This window comes from Podarcis filfolensis, assembly GCF_964270895.1.
Source record: "Podarcis filfolensis genome assembly, chromosome: 8".
NCBI lineage: Eukaryota > Metazoa > Chordata > Lepidosauria > Squamata > Lacertidae > Podarcis > Podarcis filfolensis.
Genome location: NC_139611.1, coordinates 15,953,891 through 15,972,208, shown reverse-complemented (window position 1 = coordinate 15,972,208; position 18,318 = coordinate 15,953,891). Strand labels below are relative to the sequence as shown.

General features: G+C 50.2%; 1 protein-coding gene across 14 annotated transcripts in view; it reads right to left on the bottom strand.

Annotated features, from left to right (window-relative positions):
- CASZ1 (castor zinc finger 1) overlaps positions 1–18,318 on the bottom strand; it is a 435,935-nt gene that overhangs the window by 22,197 nt on the left and 395,420 nt on the right. For all 14 annotated transcript variants that reach the window (XM_083628374.1, XM_083628373.1, XM_083628372.1 and 11 more), the window contains 4 exons: positions 13,355–13,445; positions 9,365–9,529; positions 5,168–5,340; positions 2,773–3,635 (listed from right to left, as the gene is read on the bottom strand). In XM_083628374.1, the coding sequence (XP_083484500.1) occupies positions 2,773–3,635; positions 5,168–5,340; positions 9,365–9,529; positions 13,355–13,445 (1,292 nt within the window). The remainder of the gene's footprint in view (positions 1–2,772; positions 3,636–5,167; positions 5,341–9,364; positions 9,530–13,354; positions 13,446–18,318) is intronic.

Genomic DNA, 18,318 nt, shown 5'->3' with positions numbered 1-18,318 from the left:
CCAGGCTACGGGCCCTTTAAAGGAGGAGGGCGGCAGGAGCGAGGGGGAGATCTGATGCTCTGCGCAAACTGTCATAACTAATTTGCGGGGCTGCCTCTTAAGCGTTTATTAAAGACTCTGTTAATGCTGAGGCAATGTGGCAGCTTGAGACTGCTAGTCAAGCCCCCTTCCCATTCCCCAATCTCAACGTTGCCTTGGCGACCGCGCTCCGGCCTCCTCACTGAGCATGCCCAAAAGGAACGTCTGCGGTGTCAGGTCTATCGAAACTGACAGCCAATCAGATTGGTTCAAACTGCGCGACCTCTTCCGCCATCTTGCCTTGTCCCGGCCAGAGAATGCAACTGTCTGGCCTTTGGGTCTCTACTCCTTGCCCCAAACTACGTTGGAAAAAATCTAATTTATAAAAAATATATATAATGAAATTGCCTCAAAAGAAGAAGAAAAAAGTAGGGGCAAACGTCCCACAAAGTTACGAAAACACATTAAATTAAAAAAAAAAGAATGAGGCAGACGCACAGAAAAGGATTAAAAGATGGCAGGGGGGGAAATTGCTGACAGGAAGATGTCCGCCAGGCTTTCATCCACAATCCCCAAGTGACTAAAATATTAATCTACCCGGAGGCACTACAGCTGACGGTGAACTGCTTCACAGACAGCAAGTGGCATTTTATTTTTTAAAAAGAGGAAAAATAGTTCCTGCGATGACCTCTCTCTTTCAGGAAAAATAAATGATTAAAAAAAAAAGGGTTCTGAAACTTTCTGCACAGCACTGGCCTTTTGGTGCCCGAGAAGGACAAAACGGCATCTCCTTCCTCCCCAGCTGACAAGTTGAATCTGACTTCAACAATGGTGACAGAACAGCGTCTTTCACCACACCTGAGAGTGGCAGGCCGGCTTAAGGGGGCAGAACAGGCCATGTGGCACATATAGCTCTGTCTTTCATCACCTTGCTATGTGATCTCCCTCCCCACTCCTGGCTCCCAGGCATGTGCTGCCTGAGGCAGCCTCCTCCTCCTGCCCAACAGGAGGACTGGCCCTCCTTTTGCAGGCCTCCACCTAACCTTTCTATCTGGCCCAACATTTTGTCCTCACAGTCGCCCACCAGGTGTCCCAATGGGAAACCCGAAAGCAAAGCCAGAGTGCATATTTCAAATACAGATGGAGTGTGAATAGAAACTTGTCTATTAGTCTACTGCTGGAAAAGCCTTCCCCATTTCTGCCTGTCTCTCTCTCTCTCCACTCTCTGGAAAGAAGTCATCTTGATGAAGAATGCAACAGCAATCTAACTTTCAGTATGACCAGGAAAGTCTGATTCCCTCCATTTGGGCTCGTGCACATTTGCAGCAGGCTTAAAAACAGGCCCGTGATACCCAAGCTTCCCCGGCTACAGCTGCAACAGGCCAGCTATGCATCTTTGGCTGGTACTGAGAAAGGCTCCATTAGTCACAGCAAAAGCCCCTAATCTGGCTGTGAAGTGATCGGGCTGCTGCTGCTGCTGCTTCTCAAGGAGTCCCGAGATGGCTGAAGGAGAGCTGCTTGCTCCTTCAGATCCAGGAAGTCAAAGCATCCGAGGCAGCTGCCGTTCCAAAGAGGGATCAGTGGGAAACTAATCTGGGTAAACATCTCCTCTCCTCCCCACTACCCCAGAGAAGGATGGCAGGAGAGGACAGAGGAAACTGTTGGCTGAAATAGATGCTTACAAGAAGCTGGCAATGATCCAGGGTTCATGCTGATGTGTGGGAACAGAAGGGGGCCGAGCCAAAGAGTCAGCTGGGGGAGCTTGGCCTCCAAAACCTCCCTGACAAGTCACAATGTGCTTCTCCCAAAGACCTAGAACAGGTCAGCCATGATGGTGCAGTCAGCTCAGATTGGCATTCCACCATCAAAGAATGACTGCGTCTCCACCCATTTATTTTCCAAATAGGCTTTGTGTTACTGCTGTATCTCTCCCCTTCACAGGTCCTTAATGAACCACTAAAAAGGTGGAGCTCTGCAGCTGGGCTTTGAGGCTGGGGCAGCAGCCGAATGGGAAAGTCACTGTGTGTGTTTCAAAACCAAACCTGCTTTCTATCTGGGCAGCTGATCTGGAAAACAGGTAACAGAACAAAAAGTTATCTCCCTCCCTGTTCCCTTGAACCAAGGTTCAAAACAGGTTCTGGGCCCCCTTCACAAGCAGATCTCAAGAAGAAGCCTCACTCTATATTTGTGTTTAAGTGTCAGGGACTGGCAGAACGCTGACGAGTGTGCATTGGGGGAAGGGGGCTGGAGTCTGACTCAAGAGGGGGCAGTGCTCTGTGGGGATCTGTACTAGCCAGGAAGCAAGAATCAGAGGCAGGGGAAGCTTCAGAGAGGGAAAAAGAGGCAGGCCAGGCAAGTGAAGGACCAGGTGCTTCTCCACTCTTCCCTGGACCACTGGCTTCCAGAACCAGGAGGGGATTGAAGAGGAATAATCAGAGGCAGCTTCCATGCAGACATAGTCTCTAGCTGCATGCGTGCAGCCCATTGGAGGAAGGTACATAAACTAGTGGAGGGAGAGTGGTCCCCAGTTGCTGCAACTGTTCCATAGTGCATGGACCTGGGAATAGCTGCGTAGATGCTAGGTCTCCTGAGCTGTAGAAGCGGCTGTGTTATCTTTGACAATAAAAAGGCTCCCCACCTTCTCCAGTGTGATGGAGCAACTGGAGTCCCTTCTTTCCCCATGTGTGTGAGATTTCCAAATCGCGACTGGACAAATAACCCCCCTCATTCAACCAGGAGGGCCAACAAACTCACCTGCCTCCACAGCCACCGAGGGCTTAAGTGCTGCAGCAGCCAGCCTGGCCATCATTGGCGAAATCAGGCCTTTGCTGGCGGAGATCCTCTCCATGATGGATGCTGCCGGAGTTGGGGAAGAGGTGGCCGCTGCCTCGCTGGAACCTGAGATGGCCTGGGAAGGGGAGCTGGCAGACGGCGCTGGGTTGGTGCCGGAAGCGCTGGCGGCTATCAAGCTGGCGGAGCCGGCGGGCAGCGGGGTGGCGACCCGGCTGGGGAGGATAGGGAAGTAAGAGCCCGCCGTTCCGGGAAGTGCTGCGTTGGAGAGTGCCAGGGCCAAAGGGATATTGCTCGGGAGGGCTTGGGAGAGTAGGCCGGGGATCTTGGAAGCTGTCGGCATATTGTTGGGTTTGCTGGAGGCCTGCGAGGCCGAGAGCTCTGCCGCCGAGGAGGGCGCTCCTGGGACGATCAGGGAGACGGAAGACTGCTGACTGGTGGGGGAGGCACTCAGGCTGGAGTTCTTAGAGCTCATGGCGGAGAAGTCAATGAGGTCGTCGTTGCTGGACTCCTCCTGCTCGTTGTCCTTGGCCCCCAGGAGGGAGGCGGGCAGGCCCAGCACGCCCGAGCTGCGGATGTGGCGGCGCTCGTGCTTGCGCTTGTGGGAGGTCATCTGGCTGGTGGAGGTGAAGGTGAAGCCGCAGCCGGGCCGGATGCAGTGGAAGTGGTTGGTGGCTTTGCTGTAGACGCAGCCTTCGTACTTGCACTCCTCGTACTTGTAGAACTTCTTGAAGCCGTCCTTGGCATAGGCGTCGTCCTTGATGTGGTAGCTCTTGTGCTTCTCGATGTCACACTTGTTCTTGAAGGTGAAAGTGCAACCAGGACGCCTGTGAGGTGCGACAGGGGAATCAGGCATAGAATAGGGCAGGCATTTGTATATCTGAGCAGAAGTACTAAGTAGAACAGTTCGATCTCCGCCCGCTACCCCAGATCTTGGTTTCATTTTGGAAACCACTGCGCCAAACTATGCAGATAGCAACCAGGGTTAAGGAGCAAAGCTCACCATTGCTCTCACAGGAACATGGGAAGATGCTTTATACTGAATCAGACCATTGGTCCAGTGAAATCAGTACTGTCAGCGCGGAGAGGTAGCGGCACGCCAGGGTTTCAGATGGGAGACATTCCCAGCCCTACCTGGAGATGCTTCTGGGGACTGGAACCAGGTCTTTCTGCATGCAAAGCAGACACTCTGCCATGGAGCTACCCTTCAGGTTCAAGTGATATGCCTCAAATACAAGGAGGTCTGAACTAAGCCTTGGTATAAGAGAGATTCCTGATTTGTAACTGGATCCACCTCCCCGCCACCATCTTTTCATTCTTGGCTTTTCCTTTGTTCTCTCACTTTCTGGTATGTGATTTGTTTTTTTACAAGAATTAGTATTTTTGCAAAATGTTCCTGTCTCTGGTACTTTATATGCCTAGATTTATTTATTTTTTAAATTTGGAATCCCAGCAAAAACCTCAGAGAAATCCACATGTACATTTCTGTCACTTGGGGACAGGAGAATGAAATGGTTAGGTTGTAGCCAGTGCTAGTCCTACTCAGAGTAGACCCACTGAAGTTAATGGACAGGATCAACTGAGCTCTATTGATTTCAGTGGGTCTTCTCTGGGCAGGACTTAGCTGGAGACAACCCACAAGCTTTTGTTTGTGAATGAGCTGCCATAGATAGGAATATTCATATTACTCCATGGGTCATCCTCAAGTGGTGTACATCAGGAATGAAGAACCAGTGGCCCTCCAGATGTTGTTCGACTCCAAGTCAATTCAGTCCAGTTGTTGTTAGACTCTGGGCTCAATTCAAAGTGTTGGTTTTGACCTATAAAGCCATATGCAGCTCAGGACCCAAGTACCTCAACAACTGCTTCTCTCCACATGAACTGACTTGGACCCTGTAACTGTCATCTAAGGCTCTTCTCTGTGTGTCCTCACTGAGGAAGGTCTAGAGGGGTGGCAACATGAGAATGGTCCTTTTCAGTGGTGACTCCCCACTTGTGGAATGCTTTTTGCAGGGAAGTTCGCCTAGCACCTTCTTCATCTAATTTTAGGCACCAGGCGGGAACTTTCCTCTTTACCCAAGCTTCTGGCCCTCAACGTGAAGGGTTTCAAGTAGTTGTGGCCTCTTTTAATGGGGCAGGATCTGTAAGACCTGTCTTTCTTTGGACCAGCATGTCCTTTAGGTTCTTCTTGGTGGTGTTTGTTGTAAACAAGAGCTGCCATCACCGTTGGTCAGCATGACCAACTGTCAGGGATGATGGCAGCTGTAGCTCAACATGTAGCCCTGAAGGGCACCAGGCTAGAGCCGAGTGATGCCCCCAGGGTAACCTGAACTCTTTCCCCCTTTTGCAGAGAGCCCACCTGCAATGGAAGTGAGTGGTCTTCTGCCCGTAGAACTGGCAGTCCACCGTGCCACAGTCCTCCGTGGCCCGAAACCGCTGGAATCCATCATTGATGAGCTGGGTGTTCTTCTTGTGGAAGTTCTCATGGGTCATTACGTCGGAAGTGCTGGTATAGACTTTGTTACAGCCCACCTGGTGCAAAGGAACAATCAGGAGGTGGGGTGAAGGTTGGGTAAATGAAAGAAAGAGTGACATGTAAGCTCCCCTGAGAGACATTGCTGGGGAGAGAGCAGAGTGTTTATAAAGGACAGGAGCATCTCCACCTGGGAGAAATACCATGACTTCTGAAACTTTCCTGCCTGGCAGCAGAGCAAAAGGGGCAGATATTCGCTCCAGCTACACTTACTTAGGGCATGGGGGTGACAGAGAGTAGGACATGGGAAGCTGCCTTATATTGTGCCAGGCTATTTCCCAGCCTAGGCCAGTATTGCCTACTCTGACTGGCAGCAGCTCTCCAGGGTCTCAGGCAGAGTGAGGTCTTCCGTATCACCTGCAATCTTTTTAACTGGAGATGACTGGGATGGAACCTGGGGCCTTCTTCCTACAAAGGACGTGCTCTAGCTACAAGGTCCCTCTCCCAAAATAGCAAGTGGGGAAGAGGAGGAAACAGTCCTAAAATTATGGCCTATCCCACTTAAGGTAGAGGAGTTGGAAGGTCAGGCTGGCAGCTGCTGGATCAACCTGGTCAGCTTCCAGCAAGTGGGTCTGCTTCCACAGTCCAAGGTGAGCCAGCTTGCCAGCCGCTTAACGTAACAGCAATATGTAACAGAGACAGGCACATGTGATAGTTGTGCAGGAGGCAATATGCCTCTAAATCCCAGCTGTTGGAAATTACAAGAGTTGTTGCTGCACTCAAGCGCTGCCTGTGGCCTTCCCCTTGTGGCGTCTGGTTAGCCACTGTGAGAATGGCCAGTGAATGACCAGCGCAGCAGACTTGGCTACCCTATCAAGTTGGCCACGGGGAACGAACACCCTTTGTCATCTGCTTTGCTATAAACTCACAGGCGTGATGTGTGTGTGTGTTGGGAATGGAATGCTGAAACCCTACCTCCTCCCTCAGCTGTTCCTGAGCAAAGTGAGCTAATTTGCCATATTGAGTAAAATTCCAGTGGAATCTGACAATGCCACTGTGCCCGCCAAGAGCGCTTTCGCCCTCCCCACCACCTTCTGTGTGTCATGTGCCAACGTCTGCACCATCTCAGAAATGAAGCAAATCAAAACACCCTTCCTGTCTCCCACCCCTACACCAGCCCCATACTCCTGGTTCGGTTCAGCTTGGGTTGATTCAAAGAGGCAATAACAAAACATCTGGAAAACACCCAGGGGGGAAAAAGTGGGGGGCGGAGGGGAGAGAGAGAGAGAGAGAGATCCGAAGCGATTCCCGATAGAACATGGGCTTCTTTCCACAGTGACACCTTGAAAGAAGACAGACCCGGCCGTGGTGTTAAAAGGCAAAATTAAACAAAAAACTCCTCATGAATAATTTGCAATGGGGCTCTTTGTGCTAAAGCATGAAAAATGTCCATTGGTATAAACAACTAACTGAATTTTGTCCATGCCAATTATGGACATAAAGGTGGGGGGGGGGAGGGAGGAGAGGGCCACGCGCAAATACTGCTGTTTAAGAGATATTTGCTTGAATTGGGAACTCGTCCTGTTCCAAGGCCTTTTCTTCTTAACATGGGCATTGGCTTCGGGCAACCCTTTCTACCCATTCCCACAGAATTCCTTCCGCACAAACGGTTCTTCTGCGGGGCAGCGGATCCCATTGTAGGAGTGTGCTCTCTGTTCACATGGGCTAGGCCTGCCTTTGCCAGCTTAGTTTCCTCCCAGAAGTTGCTGGACTCCCAACTCCCATCAGCCCAAACCAGGCAGGCAGGAGCCACGGATGATGGGAATTGGGAGTCCAGAAACATTTCGAAGTTATCCTGGGCTGGGGAAGACAAAGCCAGGCCACCCTTTGCAGGGTAAGAGGACAGTGCTGAACAAACTCAACACCCTCCTGTGGCCCTCCAGGTCAGTGCTGATCTTCTCCCTGAGGGGACCTCATGAGCTTCCACAGAAACCCATAAGAAGGGCCTCCTGGATCAGGCCAATGGCCCATCTAGCCCAGAATCCTGTTCTCACAGTGGTGAACCAGATGTCAGTGGGAAACCTGCAAGGAGGACTGGAACACCAAACCCTCTCCCTTCCTGTGATTTCCAGCAACTGGTATTCAGAAGCAAACTGCCTCCAATTGTGGAGGCAGAGAATAGCCATCATGGCTGGCTGGTAGCTGTTGATGGCCTCCTCCTGAGAACCCATGTGCTTGGTAGAAACGAGAGTACACCCAAGGGCTAAATCCCCCTTGCACAGGTAGGCTTAAAGTATTTTAGGGTGATGGAGGGATCTCTCCACACCATGGCTCCCCTCCTGACAGCCTGATTTCCATGGCTGCAAGAGAGCCTGAGGAACAACAGGCCAGCTCCTGTTGTTGCTGGCCTAAAACGCCCATCATCTCCCTGACCACTGGGCATGCTGGCTGGGGCTGATGGGAGCCCAACGCCACCTGGAGGCCACAGCTTCCCCACCCTTGACATACGGCTTCCGGAGATGGCGTGGTTGCAAAATGGCTGGCTTTGGAAACCCCCCTCGCAGCGACAGGCTGCGCCATAATTCTCGCAAACCTCTTTTTCCCCCGGCAGTGAGAGAGCCAGCTTCCTTTCTTCCCTTCTTTCTTTTGACACTGGGCTGTTATTAATATTTGATTGGCTTAGCAGCTGGCTACAAAGGGACAAACGCGATTGCTAAAGGGCAGGCCTTGCGCAGAGAGGTTGTATATCAACAGAGGAATGCGGCAGTTCTGATGGCCTCTCTGGCTTGAGGAAGGAGCACCCTGGAGAGAGACCCCCAGAGCTTGACCCTTCCATCACTCCTACAAAGGATCTGCCCGGATGTGTGTAAGGGGGAAATATCAGCTCTCCACTCCAAACTCTGGCCTTTCCCCCACACCCAGGAAATGTGCCTGTCCTGGGTGCACAGCGGAGCTGTTTATGACTCTTCTTGTCAAAATTTGAGTGGGAATGGACGGAATGAAGCAACGTTTCCCATTGTTGCCTATGGCACTCATCTGAATAAAAAGCTCTTTAGAAAAATGCTCCTTTTACTCATCTTTGGGTTGACTCTGATAGGTGAGCCTAGACAGAGAGATTTCTGCCCAAAATCAACCTCCTGGTGAAACAGGGATCTCTCAGAAATCTGTGCCTATAAACGGGGTTTCTCGGTCCACCTTCTGCAACATGTGGCCATACAGATATTCTTTATTTGTTTGATTTATACTCTGCCCTTTCTCCAAAAAGAGCCCAAAGTGACAAACCTATCTGTAGCATTATTTTTAAAAAACCTTCTAAAAGCAATCAAAAGCATTCCAAAAACTATTAAAATCAATCACATCGTTTTGGCCACTGTGACTTGCCAGAGATAGAAGGTCGTGGCTAACAAGGTGCTACTCAGGAGTAGACCCACTGAAATTAGTGGACACATGTTAGTCAAGTCCATTAATTCCAATGTATCTAGTCTGAGAAGGACAAGCATTGGACACAACCCAATCTCTTTCAGACATCAAATGTGTGGGTAAACAACGACATCTGGGGCACTATGGTTGGGGAAATCTCTTCAAGATCTCCTGATCCCATGAGCTGGCACAATAGGCTGGCAAGCTGAGCAGCCTTCCCCAAAGCAGTTATGGGGGGATCTAGTAGTATCTTTAAAGATAAGAATCCCATTATGAATCCTCACAGCAACATGTTGGCTCCGTGGTGGAAGATGACTTTTGCACAAGGAATCATAGGAAATGGTCTTCTACTGAGCCAGACCATTTGTCCATCTAGCTCAGTACTGTCTACACTGGCTGGCAGCGGCTCTCCATGGTGTCACCAGCCCTACCAAGGGAGGCTAAGCATTGATCCTTGGACAATGCAGCTGCTCTACCACTGAGCTACAGCCCCCCCCCCAAGGAATCTCTGGACCACACACACCCCTTCCAGCCTAGCTCCAACCTGGAAATGCATGCCACGCGTGAGGGTTGGTGGCTCTGTTAAAACATCCATACAGATACTAGCCCTGGGGGTCACTTTGCTCTCCTTGCCACTTGATGGCAGAAGCCCAGCATCATTACCTGCATGCAGTGGTAGTGTGTGCTTTTCCCATTCAGGTGGCAGCCGTGATAGTAAACGCTGCAATCGTCGAGCGGGCTGAAGCGCATGAAGCCGTGCTGGAGGGAATTGTCCCGCTTCTTGTGCATGTTGTAATGCCGGATCACATCTTGTTTGCTTGTGAATCTCTGGGGGGCAAGAGGAAGACACAGAAGAGGTGAGGCAGGGTTGGGAGCAGGGAGGCAGGGGCAGATCTTTGTCAATTTCGGTTTCTCTTTTTGCTTCTTCAGTGTCCATAGTTTGGGTTGCCCAATTTCCACAAGAGTTTATGATTTATTGGGCTGGACCCAACTAAGTGGGACATGGGTGGCGCTGTGGTCTAAACCACAAAGCCTAGGGCTTGCCGATCAGAAGGTCGGTGGTTCGAATCCCCACGACGGGGTGAGCTCCCGTTGCTTGGTTCCAGCTCCTGCCAACCTAGCAGTTCAAAAGCACGTCAAAGTGCAAGTAGATAAATAGGTACCGCTCTGGCGGGAAGGTAAATGGCGTTTCCGTGCGCTGCTCTGGTTCGCCAGAAGCGGCTTAGTCATGCTGGCCACATGTCCTGGAAGCTGTCTGTGGACAAACGCCGGCTCCCTTCGCCAGTAAAGCAAGATGAGCACCGCAACCCCAGAGTCGTCTGCGACTGGACTTAACGGTCAGGGGTCCGTTTACCTTTTTACCCAACTAAGTTAGACCCAACCCATAAAAATCAATAGTCCCAAGTCAGTTTTACATCCTTTAATTCCAATGGGTATATTCTGAGCAGGACTGAGACTGGGTACAACCCAATATAAGCTTTTTTTGTAAGCAATTTCATATGAGACAACACACTTTTGTACATTGCTTTCCCTGATACTTTGTGTGGATTTACCCCTGCAAATACATTTTTATACACGGTTTTGGGTCAGAAAACTGCACTGCAAAATCTGGAGAATTGCAGTGTTTGAAGGATAGCTGTCTTTCCATTCACACCTTGGTTTGGGAAGTGTAGAAGAGGCAGTCCCACATTAAACTGTGAAAGCTAAGTACTACTTGAGGCGGTGGGGCGACATGAATTGGGGGAGGGCCTTTGAAGGAAGAATCCCTTCCATACAGGCTTAGCAACTGTGCAGTTTAAAGCCATAAGTAGCTTTAACAGTGTGTTCGTAAGTAATGGCAAAAGGGTGGCAATGTGTGAACACCACAAAAGAGGGTTGTCTTTACAACAAACAACATTCCAGCCAACCGAGGCTTTATTTTGAAATGGGAGAAATGGAAAATGCAAGCACCAACTGAAGTGTTGTGAATGAAACTGCCCTAGCTCAGGACATCGGAAGCTGTCTTATACTGAGTCAGATCGTTGGTCCATACTGACTGGCAGCAGCTCTCCAGGGTTTCAGGCAGATTGAACACGGAACCTTCTGCATGCAAGGAGATGCCCTGCCACTGAGCTAAAATCCCTTCCTACAGCTTAGGAAAGCAGGCTTCCATTCTTAGAGACACCTGGTTGGCAAGACTTCAATATGCAGACAATCCTTCCCTTTCCAAGTATCCAGCACCTTGAGATGCCTATTCCAAGCTCTGGTAGGGAGGCTACAAGCCCAGTTTAGCCTGTTGGATGGAGTAGGTTGTCTAGATGCCAAGAAAAATACCCTCTGGACACATATAGGAAAATATCTCCCCCTCCCCCAATTCCCACCCATTTTCCTGCTATACTAAAAATAAATCCTGATCTATTTCTGTTGCTTTTATTAAATTTTGGGATTTACACAGGAACGCCAAAGAAGAGCCACGGGCTGATTTCCCCAAGGCGTTATATTACAGGAATTCCATTGCCAATCACCGTTAATTTGCGGCCACTTATTACTGAGCGCCGTTCATTATAAGAAATATATATCTCGCCTGCAGGGTAATTTGCATTTGGAAAAACTCAGCCTAAAGCTTTATTCCCTGGTGGGATCAGGCGATTCCACCCACAAGCCTGGACAGCTCCCAAGGTCTGTTGCAAGAGCCTCCCCCCCCCCCTTTTCTTCAAGGCCCTCTTGTTTCCTTACGGCCCGTCTCATCAGACAGACGGCTCCTCTTTGGTGCAGAATGGTCACTGCCCACATCCCCGGTTCGATCAATAGAAACCCACGGGGCCCCCCAGGGCTTGGCCAGGACTGGGCCAGTTTCCCTTGCTGTGGTTGAAGTTGTTCCTCCGAGCCTGGCGGGTGCCAGGGCAGAAATCAAGATTCCGCTGCGGGCAGTTCCTGGGAATCCCTTGCACACCTCCTGCCCCACCATGTGCGGAGGCCCTAACCACAGAAACAGTGGCGTCACTCGCTCAGATTCAAGTGCAGAGTAAACAAACACAGCATGTGACTGGGAAGCTGGCTTGACAATCTTGCCCTGGCACCTCTCCCAGCAATTGCAGCCTGGCTTCTGCCCCTTCCTCCCAGCATCCAGCCATCTCTTCCCGAAACTAAACCGCAATCTCAGGACCGCCGCTGCTTGTCTCAATGGTTGCTTTGCATCAGTAGCTGCTGAGGCGTTCACTTGGCCAGCTAGGCTGAGCCTGATTTGTTACCCGCCCCCGCCTGCTTGACGGCGCAGCTCCTCCAGGGGAAGCCAGGGGAAGCCTGTGCTTCAAATGGTGTCTGCTGGCTTAAGGTTTCTACTCGTCTTGCGCTATCACAGGAAGCTGATTGCTGCCTGCTTATAGGATGATGCCACTGGAATTGAGGTCCAATGATGAGGCTGCCCTTTAGGGAGAAAAGGTTGTGTGTGTGCAGACCATTAGCTAATGCCAAGGGTGAAGAACCTTTAGCCCTCCAGATGTTTCTGGACTACAGCTCCCATCACCAACTCTGACCCCTGGCCACGCTGACTGGGACTGATGGGAGCTGGAGTCCAGCAACATCTGAAGGGATGCAGGTTTCCTCCCTCTGCTGGCCTATGGGGGAGTTATATGGTGAAGACACCCCAATTTGTATGTGCGGGTGCAGTGACTGGTTTTGTGAGTGCCTCTGACACATATTTATCCTTCTAATCCTCCACAGGGCAGCGGCTGTATCTAACCAGCTGGTCATCGGCAGGGTATTGTCATGTGCAGAACCTTCAAAAATGATTTGCAGGGACACTCATGGTTGCATGAACAAATTCCAGGATTCAGTTCCTCTGGCTGAATCCTGTGATCCACCATCCAAATCTCAAAGTGTTCCTGGGGCACAGTAGGCTTTGATCTCAATGATACAGATATCTACTGTGCCAGGTTCCTAGTGGAAAACAAATCTGGGGTGGCTTCACAGGCTGCATACATACTGTGAATCTATAGCACATTTCAAGCACGCTCCCACTTCGTCCCAAGAATCCTGCAAACGGTACTTTACTCCACAGAGAGCTACAGTTCCCAGTGCCCGCAACAAACTACGGTTCCCAGGATTCTTTGGCATGAACGAACATGCTTCAAATGTATTGCGTGTGCACAACTACGTAGATGCTGTATTAATAATGCAAGACTTGAGAAACGATTCTTGTGCCAATGGGAAAATCGCTCCTGCAGGAGGCGATGTTACAGCCAGCTATTGTGACTCAGAGCACATTGGCTACTGCATGGGCAATGATCATCTGCAGGGCACCAAGTTGGGGGAAGGCCAGTCTACTCTGACTGGCAGCTGCTCCCCAGGGTCTCGAGTAGAACGAGGCCTTCCCTATCACCTACCATTGAGATCTTATCGCTGGTAGATGCCAGGGACTGAACCTTCTGAATGTGTTCTGCCGCTGAGCTCTGGCCCTTCCCAAGCAGATGATCTCACTGTTGCTACCTTTTGCTGAGTCAGACCACTGGTCTATTTAGCTCGCAGCCAGTGTGGCGCTCAAAAGACTCAAACAAAGCTCCTCCCCTCTCCCCAACAAACCCTTGCTGTTTCAAAGCCTGGGATTGAACTTTGCCCCACCATACTATTTAAGGATCCCCCCCCCCCGATGATTTATTTTAATTTGGTTTTTACCTGATAGTTACACTCCGGGTCAAGGCAGTGATAATGTTCTCGGTATTGGTATGCACAGTGAATGTGTCCGCAGTGCTGGCTTCCGGAAAACCTGAATGTGAGAGAGAGAGAAAGAAAGAAAGAAAGAAAGAAAGAAAGAGGAAAAAGGGAAGTGTGAATATCATGAGAACATTTTTCAAAGAAAATAAATTCAACCCCGCCCCTGCCTTCCTTGGTTAGTCGGGTGCTAATTTCAAGTTGGGTTCACACTTCTTGGAGCCTGGCATGTGCTGCTGCTATGTTATGCATTGAGCTACCTGCATGAGTGTCTGACATGAAAAGGGAAGTCATTATGTCTATATGGTCCCTCCGGGTTCACAGAACAAGGTTTACAAACCAACAGCAAACTCTGGTTTGTTACCAAGGGTTGTTTGTGGGCTGGGTTTGGATGGTCCAATTAAACCACAGTTTGCAACGCATGGCTTAGCATTATGCGTGAACCAGGCCAGAATACCAGGATCGACAGCAGGAGAGAGCAACTACTCTTATGTCCTGCATGCGGGCTTCCCACTAGGACATGTGACTTGCCACCATACAGAGTAGGATATGAGATTTTGTAACAGTAGATTCTGCATTTGCATGGCAAACCCACAGAATGCACTCAGCTGTAGCCACTGTCTGGGCAAGGTGCGACGTTGCAGAAACCACAGCAAGGTTTCTATATTGGGCTGTGTGTATCCTCAGTCACTATCTGGAGGCTTGAATGGTGCAAAATTTTAAAGCTGGCTTCCTGCAGTGAACGGCTCTCTCCGCGGAAGCACTTTGCACCTACAGAATGTTTATAGGAAATGGCTAGAAGATCCACACTCATGTTAATTAAATTGTGGGGCTAGCTAGCATCTCCGCTGGAACGCTAAACCCAGCCATAACCCAGTGGTTAAAGTGCCTGCTTGGCATGCAGAAGGTCTCAGGTTAAATTGCCAAAAGCACCTCCAGGTAAGGCTGAGAGACTCCTGCTTCCTCTGTTCCTGCAAATGGCCCCATCTCTTTATATGCAAAAGGTCAAAGGTGAACACAGGATGCTGGACTAAATGGGCCACTGCCCTGATCCAGGAGGCTTTTTCTTATGTCCAATTCACAGCACCTCCAGGTAGGGGTGGGACAGACTCCCTGCCTGAAACTCTGGAGAGCCTCTGCCTGTCAGTGTAGGCATTACTGAGCTAGATAGACCATTGGTACAACTCAGTATACAGCAGCTTTCTGTGCTCCCCGTCCCCAATGCTTTTCTGCATGTGCTATATGAAATAGGTAATTGTAGACTCTGGTTTTGAGAAGCAGAGAAAGGGGCAGCGGCAGCAGAGAGGGAAGAAACAGAACTCAGAAAACTTCATTATACACAGCGTCACGACTGTTGGGTTTATCTTACTCGGTAACGCCTACGCTGAGTGGCAACAGCTCTCCAGGGTTTCAGGCAGAGTGCAACCCCAGCCTTGCCTGGGTTAAAACCTGGGTCCTTCTGCTTGCAAAGCACATGCTCTGTTACTGAGCTACAACCCTTCCCCCAGAGAGCAAGAGACAGAGGCCTGACTATCTGCTATAAGGAAAGCTTGGCTGGACTACTGCAGTCCATGATATGCCGGGGAGCAAAGGCATAACAGTCAGCAACACAACAGGGGCTTGCAGAAACCAGCAACCAGGAGGGTGCATTGTACAGAGCATATTGCGGAGTAATTTGAAAGGGGACTCCGATGGGGAAACATCCAGAGCTAAATCGCCATCTGCTCTGAGGTTCCAAATGCCACACGGCACTATATTCCTTGCAAGAGCCTCTTGGGGCGGGCATCAAAGAGGAGCCATGAATTGAAGGGGAAACCGAGGCTGCGGCCCAGGGGAGGAATGGCAGGAAAGAAGAAAGAGAGAGAGAGAGTTAAGGACAGGCTTTTTGGAGTGGAAGATGGCAAAAAGAGAGGAGTGGTGGCAGCAGGGAAGATGGCATTTGCAAAGCACACAGGAAGAGGTGGTCAATTGCAGAGGCAGAAGGCCTTGAAGAGATGGAAAGGGGGGGCGTAATTGACAGAAGAGAGGGGCATTGCTAAAAAATTTAAATCGCTTCTTTGCCACGGCGTTTGCAGAAAAGGGGACAGATGCCAGAAGCAGACATGCCTCTCCCAGGGGAGGAAAGAAGGAGAGGAGAAAGAACTGCAAGGAATCAGGAATACGCCAAGGCAGGTGATTGAGAAACCTGAGCAGTGGCGGAGAGATGAACTTTAGAAAAACAAAAACAAAATAGCAATTTTGGCCTTGGGAACAAAAGGTAAACCAAGTTCTTCTTTGTTCAGATTCCAAAATGGCACAAAAGATTCACAAGGGTTGCGAAACAGGCTCTTTCCCCCACCTAGTCTGCATCACCAACCATCTTCACCTGGTTTTAAATCCTATCAAGTCTCGATCCAAGGAACTCCAGGGAGCCCTCGCTCTGCCAGGGCACTGAGGATGCAAGAGAGAGGATAACTCTGCCACCGTCTACAACTACAGCCCCAGAGGGAGAAAACCCATGGAAGTTTTAAACTCAGGTTAAACCTCTGGCAGAAACACATCTTAATTGGAAAGATCTAGATTGCACTCGGGAGATGTGATGATAATAACAGCATGTTCAATTTATGGTCTTCCCTCTTTCTGTTCCAAGGACACCATAGCAAGAGGTATGAGGCGTGACCACAGGCACCCTTCATTACAATTGGCAGGGTGGGGGTTAAGCACATGTTTAACTCTTGCTCATTGTCACCAAAGGACTTAATAAACCCCGGTGTTTGATCTGGGCTGGATTGGGCCCCGACTCCCAGAAGGTTTCTGCTAATGGCAGTCTAAATAGTGGAGAAACAGGCATTCCAGTATGCCTTATTTCCTTTCCAACACCGCTAAGGGCATTGAGGGTGCTGTTTTGGCCCATCAGACCCCCACATTTCAGATGAGAACTCTGCGCCCCACCAATCCACATGGGTGGCAGAGCTTTAGGAGGTATCAGTCTTGAACAAATGATCATCGCTCTCATTTCTACGTCATTTCCTCAGTCCAGAAGAGGCAGCCTAAACCAGCTGTCAGAAGCAATTAAACTAAGCAATTAAACAAAAAAATTAAGCACCACTGGATCTTCCCCAGCCTCTGAGGCCCTCCTCCACCCATTGTCTCCTTGATGGTATAAAGTGGTTACCCTTTTCTCCCTTGAAAAGAGCTGAAGGAGAAAGTTGGAAGAGTGACACTCTTTCCCACTTCCTCTTTCTGTTGTATATGTACTTCAAGGCTCACAGAATTATAGAATTGTTAGAGTTGGAAGGGAGCATGAGGGTAATCTAGTTCAACTCCCTGCAATGCCGGAATATTTTTGCCCAATGTGGGGCTCAAACCCACGATCCTGAGATTAAGTCTCATGCTCTACTTGAGCCATACCAGCCGCTCAGATTAATTCTACTGGATCCAGTTTTTATCCAAATCCCTTGAAAAAGCAAACTGTATGTGAGCGTGTGCATGCACTTTCTCTCTTCCCACAGCACTTGCTCCAAATGTGCCCCTAGGCCTAAGAAGGTTGACGAGCCCTTCCCTATTCCCCTTAGCTGTCTATACACTCGCCTCTCTGGTTGTTGACATTTGCTGAAGCCGCCTTGCTAGAAGTGCTTCTGGGTCCTGCCTCTGCACTCCTGACTCCTGCTCCTTTTCCGCCTACCTTGCTCTCCCATAAGAGACTGAGGCCACATTTGCACCTGACACATGCAACAGCACCATGCCACTTGAAGCAGTCATGGCTTCCCCCAAAGACTCCTGAGAAACGTCATTTTTTAAGGGTGTTGAGAGTTGTTAAAAGGTAAAGGGACCCCTGACCATTAGGTCCAGTCTTGACCGACTCTGGGGTTGTGGTGCTCATCTCACTTTATTGGCCGAGGGAGCTGGCGTACAGCTTCTGGGCCATGTGGCCAGCATGACTAAGCTGCTTCTGGCGAACCAGAGCAGCGCACGGAAACGCCATTTACCTTCCCGCCAGAGCAGTACCTATTTATCTACTTGCACTTTGAGGTGCTTTCGAACTGCTAGGTTGGCAGAAGCTGGGACCGAGCAATGGGAGCTCACCCCGTCGCAGGGATTTGAACCGCCAACCTTCTGATTGGCAAGTCCTAGGCTCTGTAGTTTAACCCACAGCGCCACCCGCGTCCCATGGGTTGAGAGTTGTTAGGAAACCCCTATTCCCTTCGCAGAGCTACCATTCAGTGTGAATGTAAGCAATCAATCCCTCTTCCCAGGGAACTCTGACAACTAGCTCTGGAAGGGGAATGGGGGTCTCCTAACATCTCTTAAACAACACCCTTAAACAACTACAGTTCTTTGCTGAGAACTCTTTGGGGTAAGCCATGACTCAAGTGCATTAAATGTATGGTGCAGATGGGGTCTGAAATCCTTGCCTTGCTGCCACAGGTTCCTCATGCCACCACGCTTATCTCACCCTCTTCTCTCATGTCTAATTCAGGGGTGGCTGCCAGACCTGTTTGGAAATATTTGTTTTTTGCCCACTCCGAGTGTGGTGCACCACCACTGTGCCCTGGGGATATGAGGGCAGCTGAAGAGCTAATTAAGGAGAGTGCCTTCTGCCAAGAAGTAGAGCCATCCGTCACGCCACGCAGAGACCCCCACAGGACATGCCAACCGCTGGCGCCAACTGAAGTGTGGCAAGAATTTCTGCTTGACGGAAGGCACGAGAGGAAGTAGCTGCAGGGAGGACAGGGAGCCCCACAAATTGCTGATTCACAGGCACTGCCAGACAGCACTGTTCAAATTCATGTGGCCATTTCCACCAAGAAAGGAATCCCATAGCTCAGTGGCAGAGCATCTGCTTGGCACTTAGAAGGCCCCAGGTTAATTCCCCAGTGGCATCTTCAGGTAGGGCTGGGAAAGACTTTCTGCCCGAAGCCCTGGAGAGTCCCTGCCAGGCAGTATAG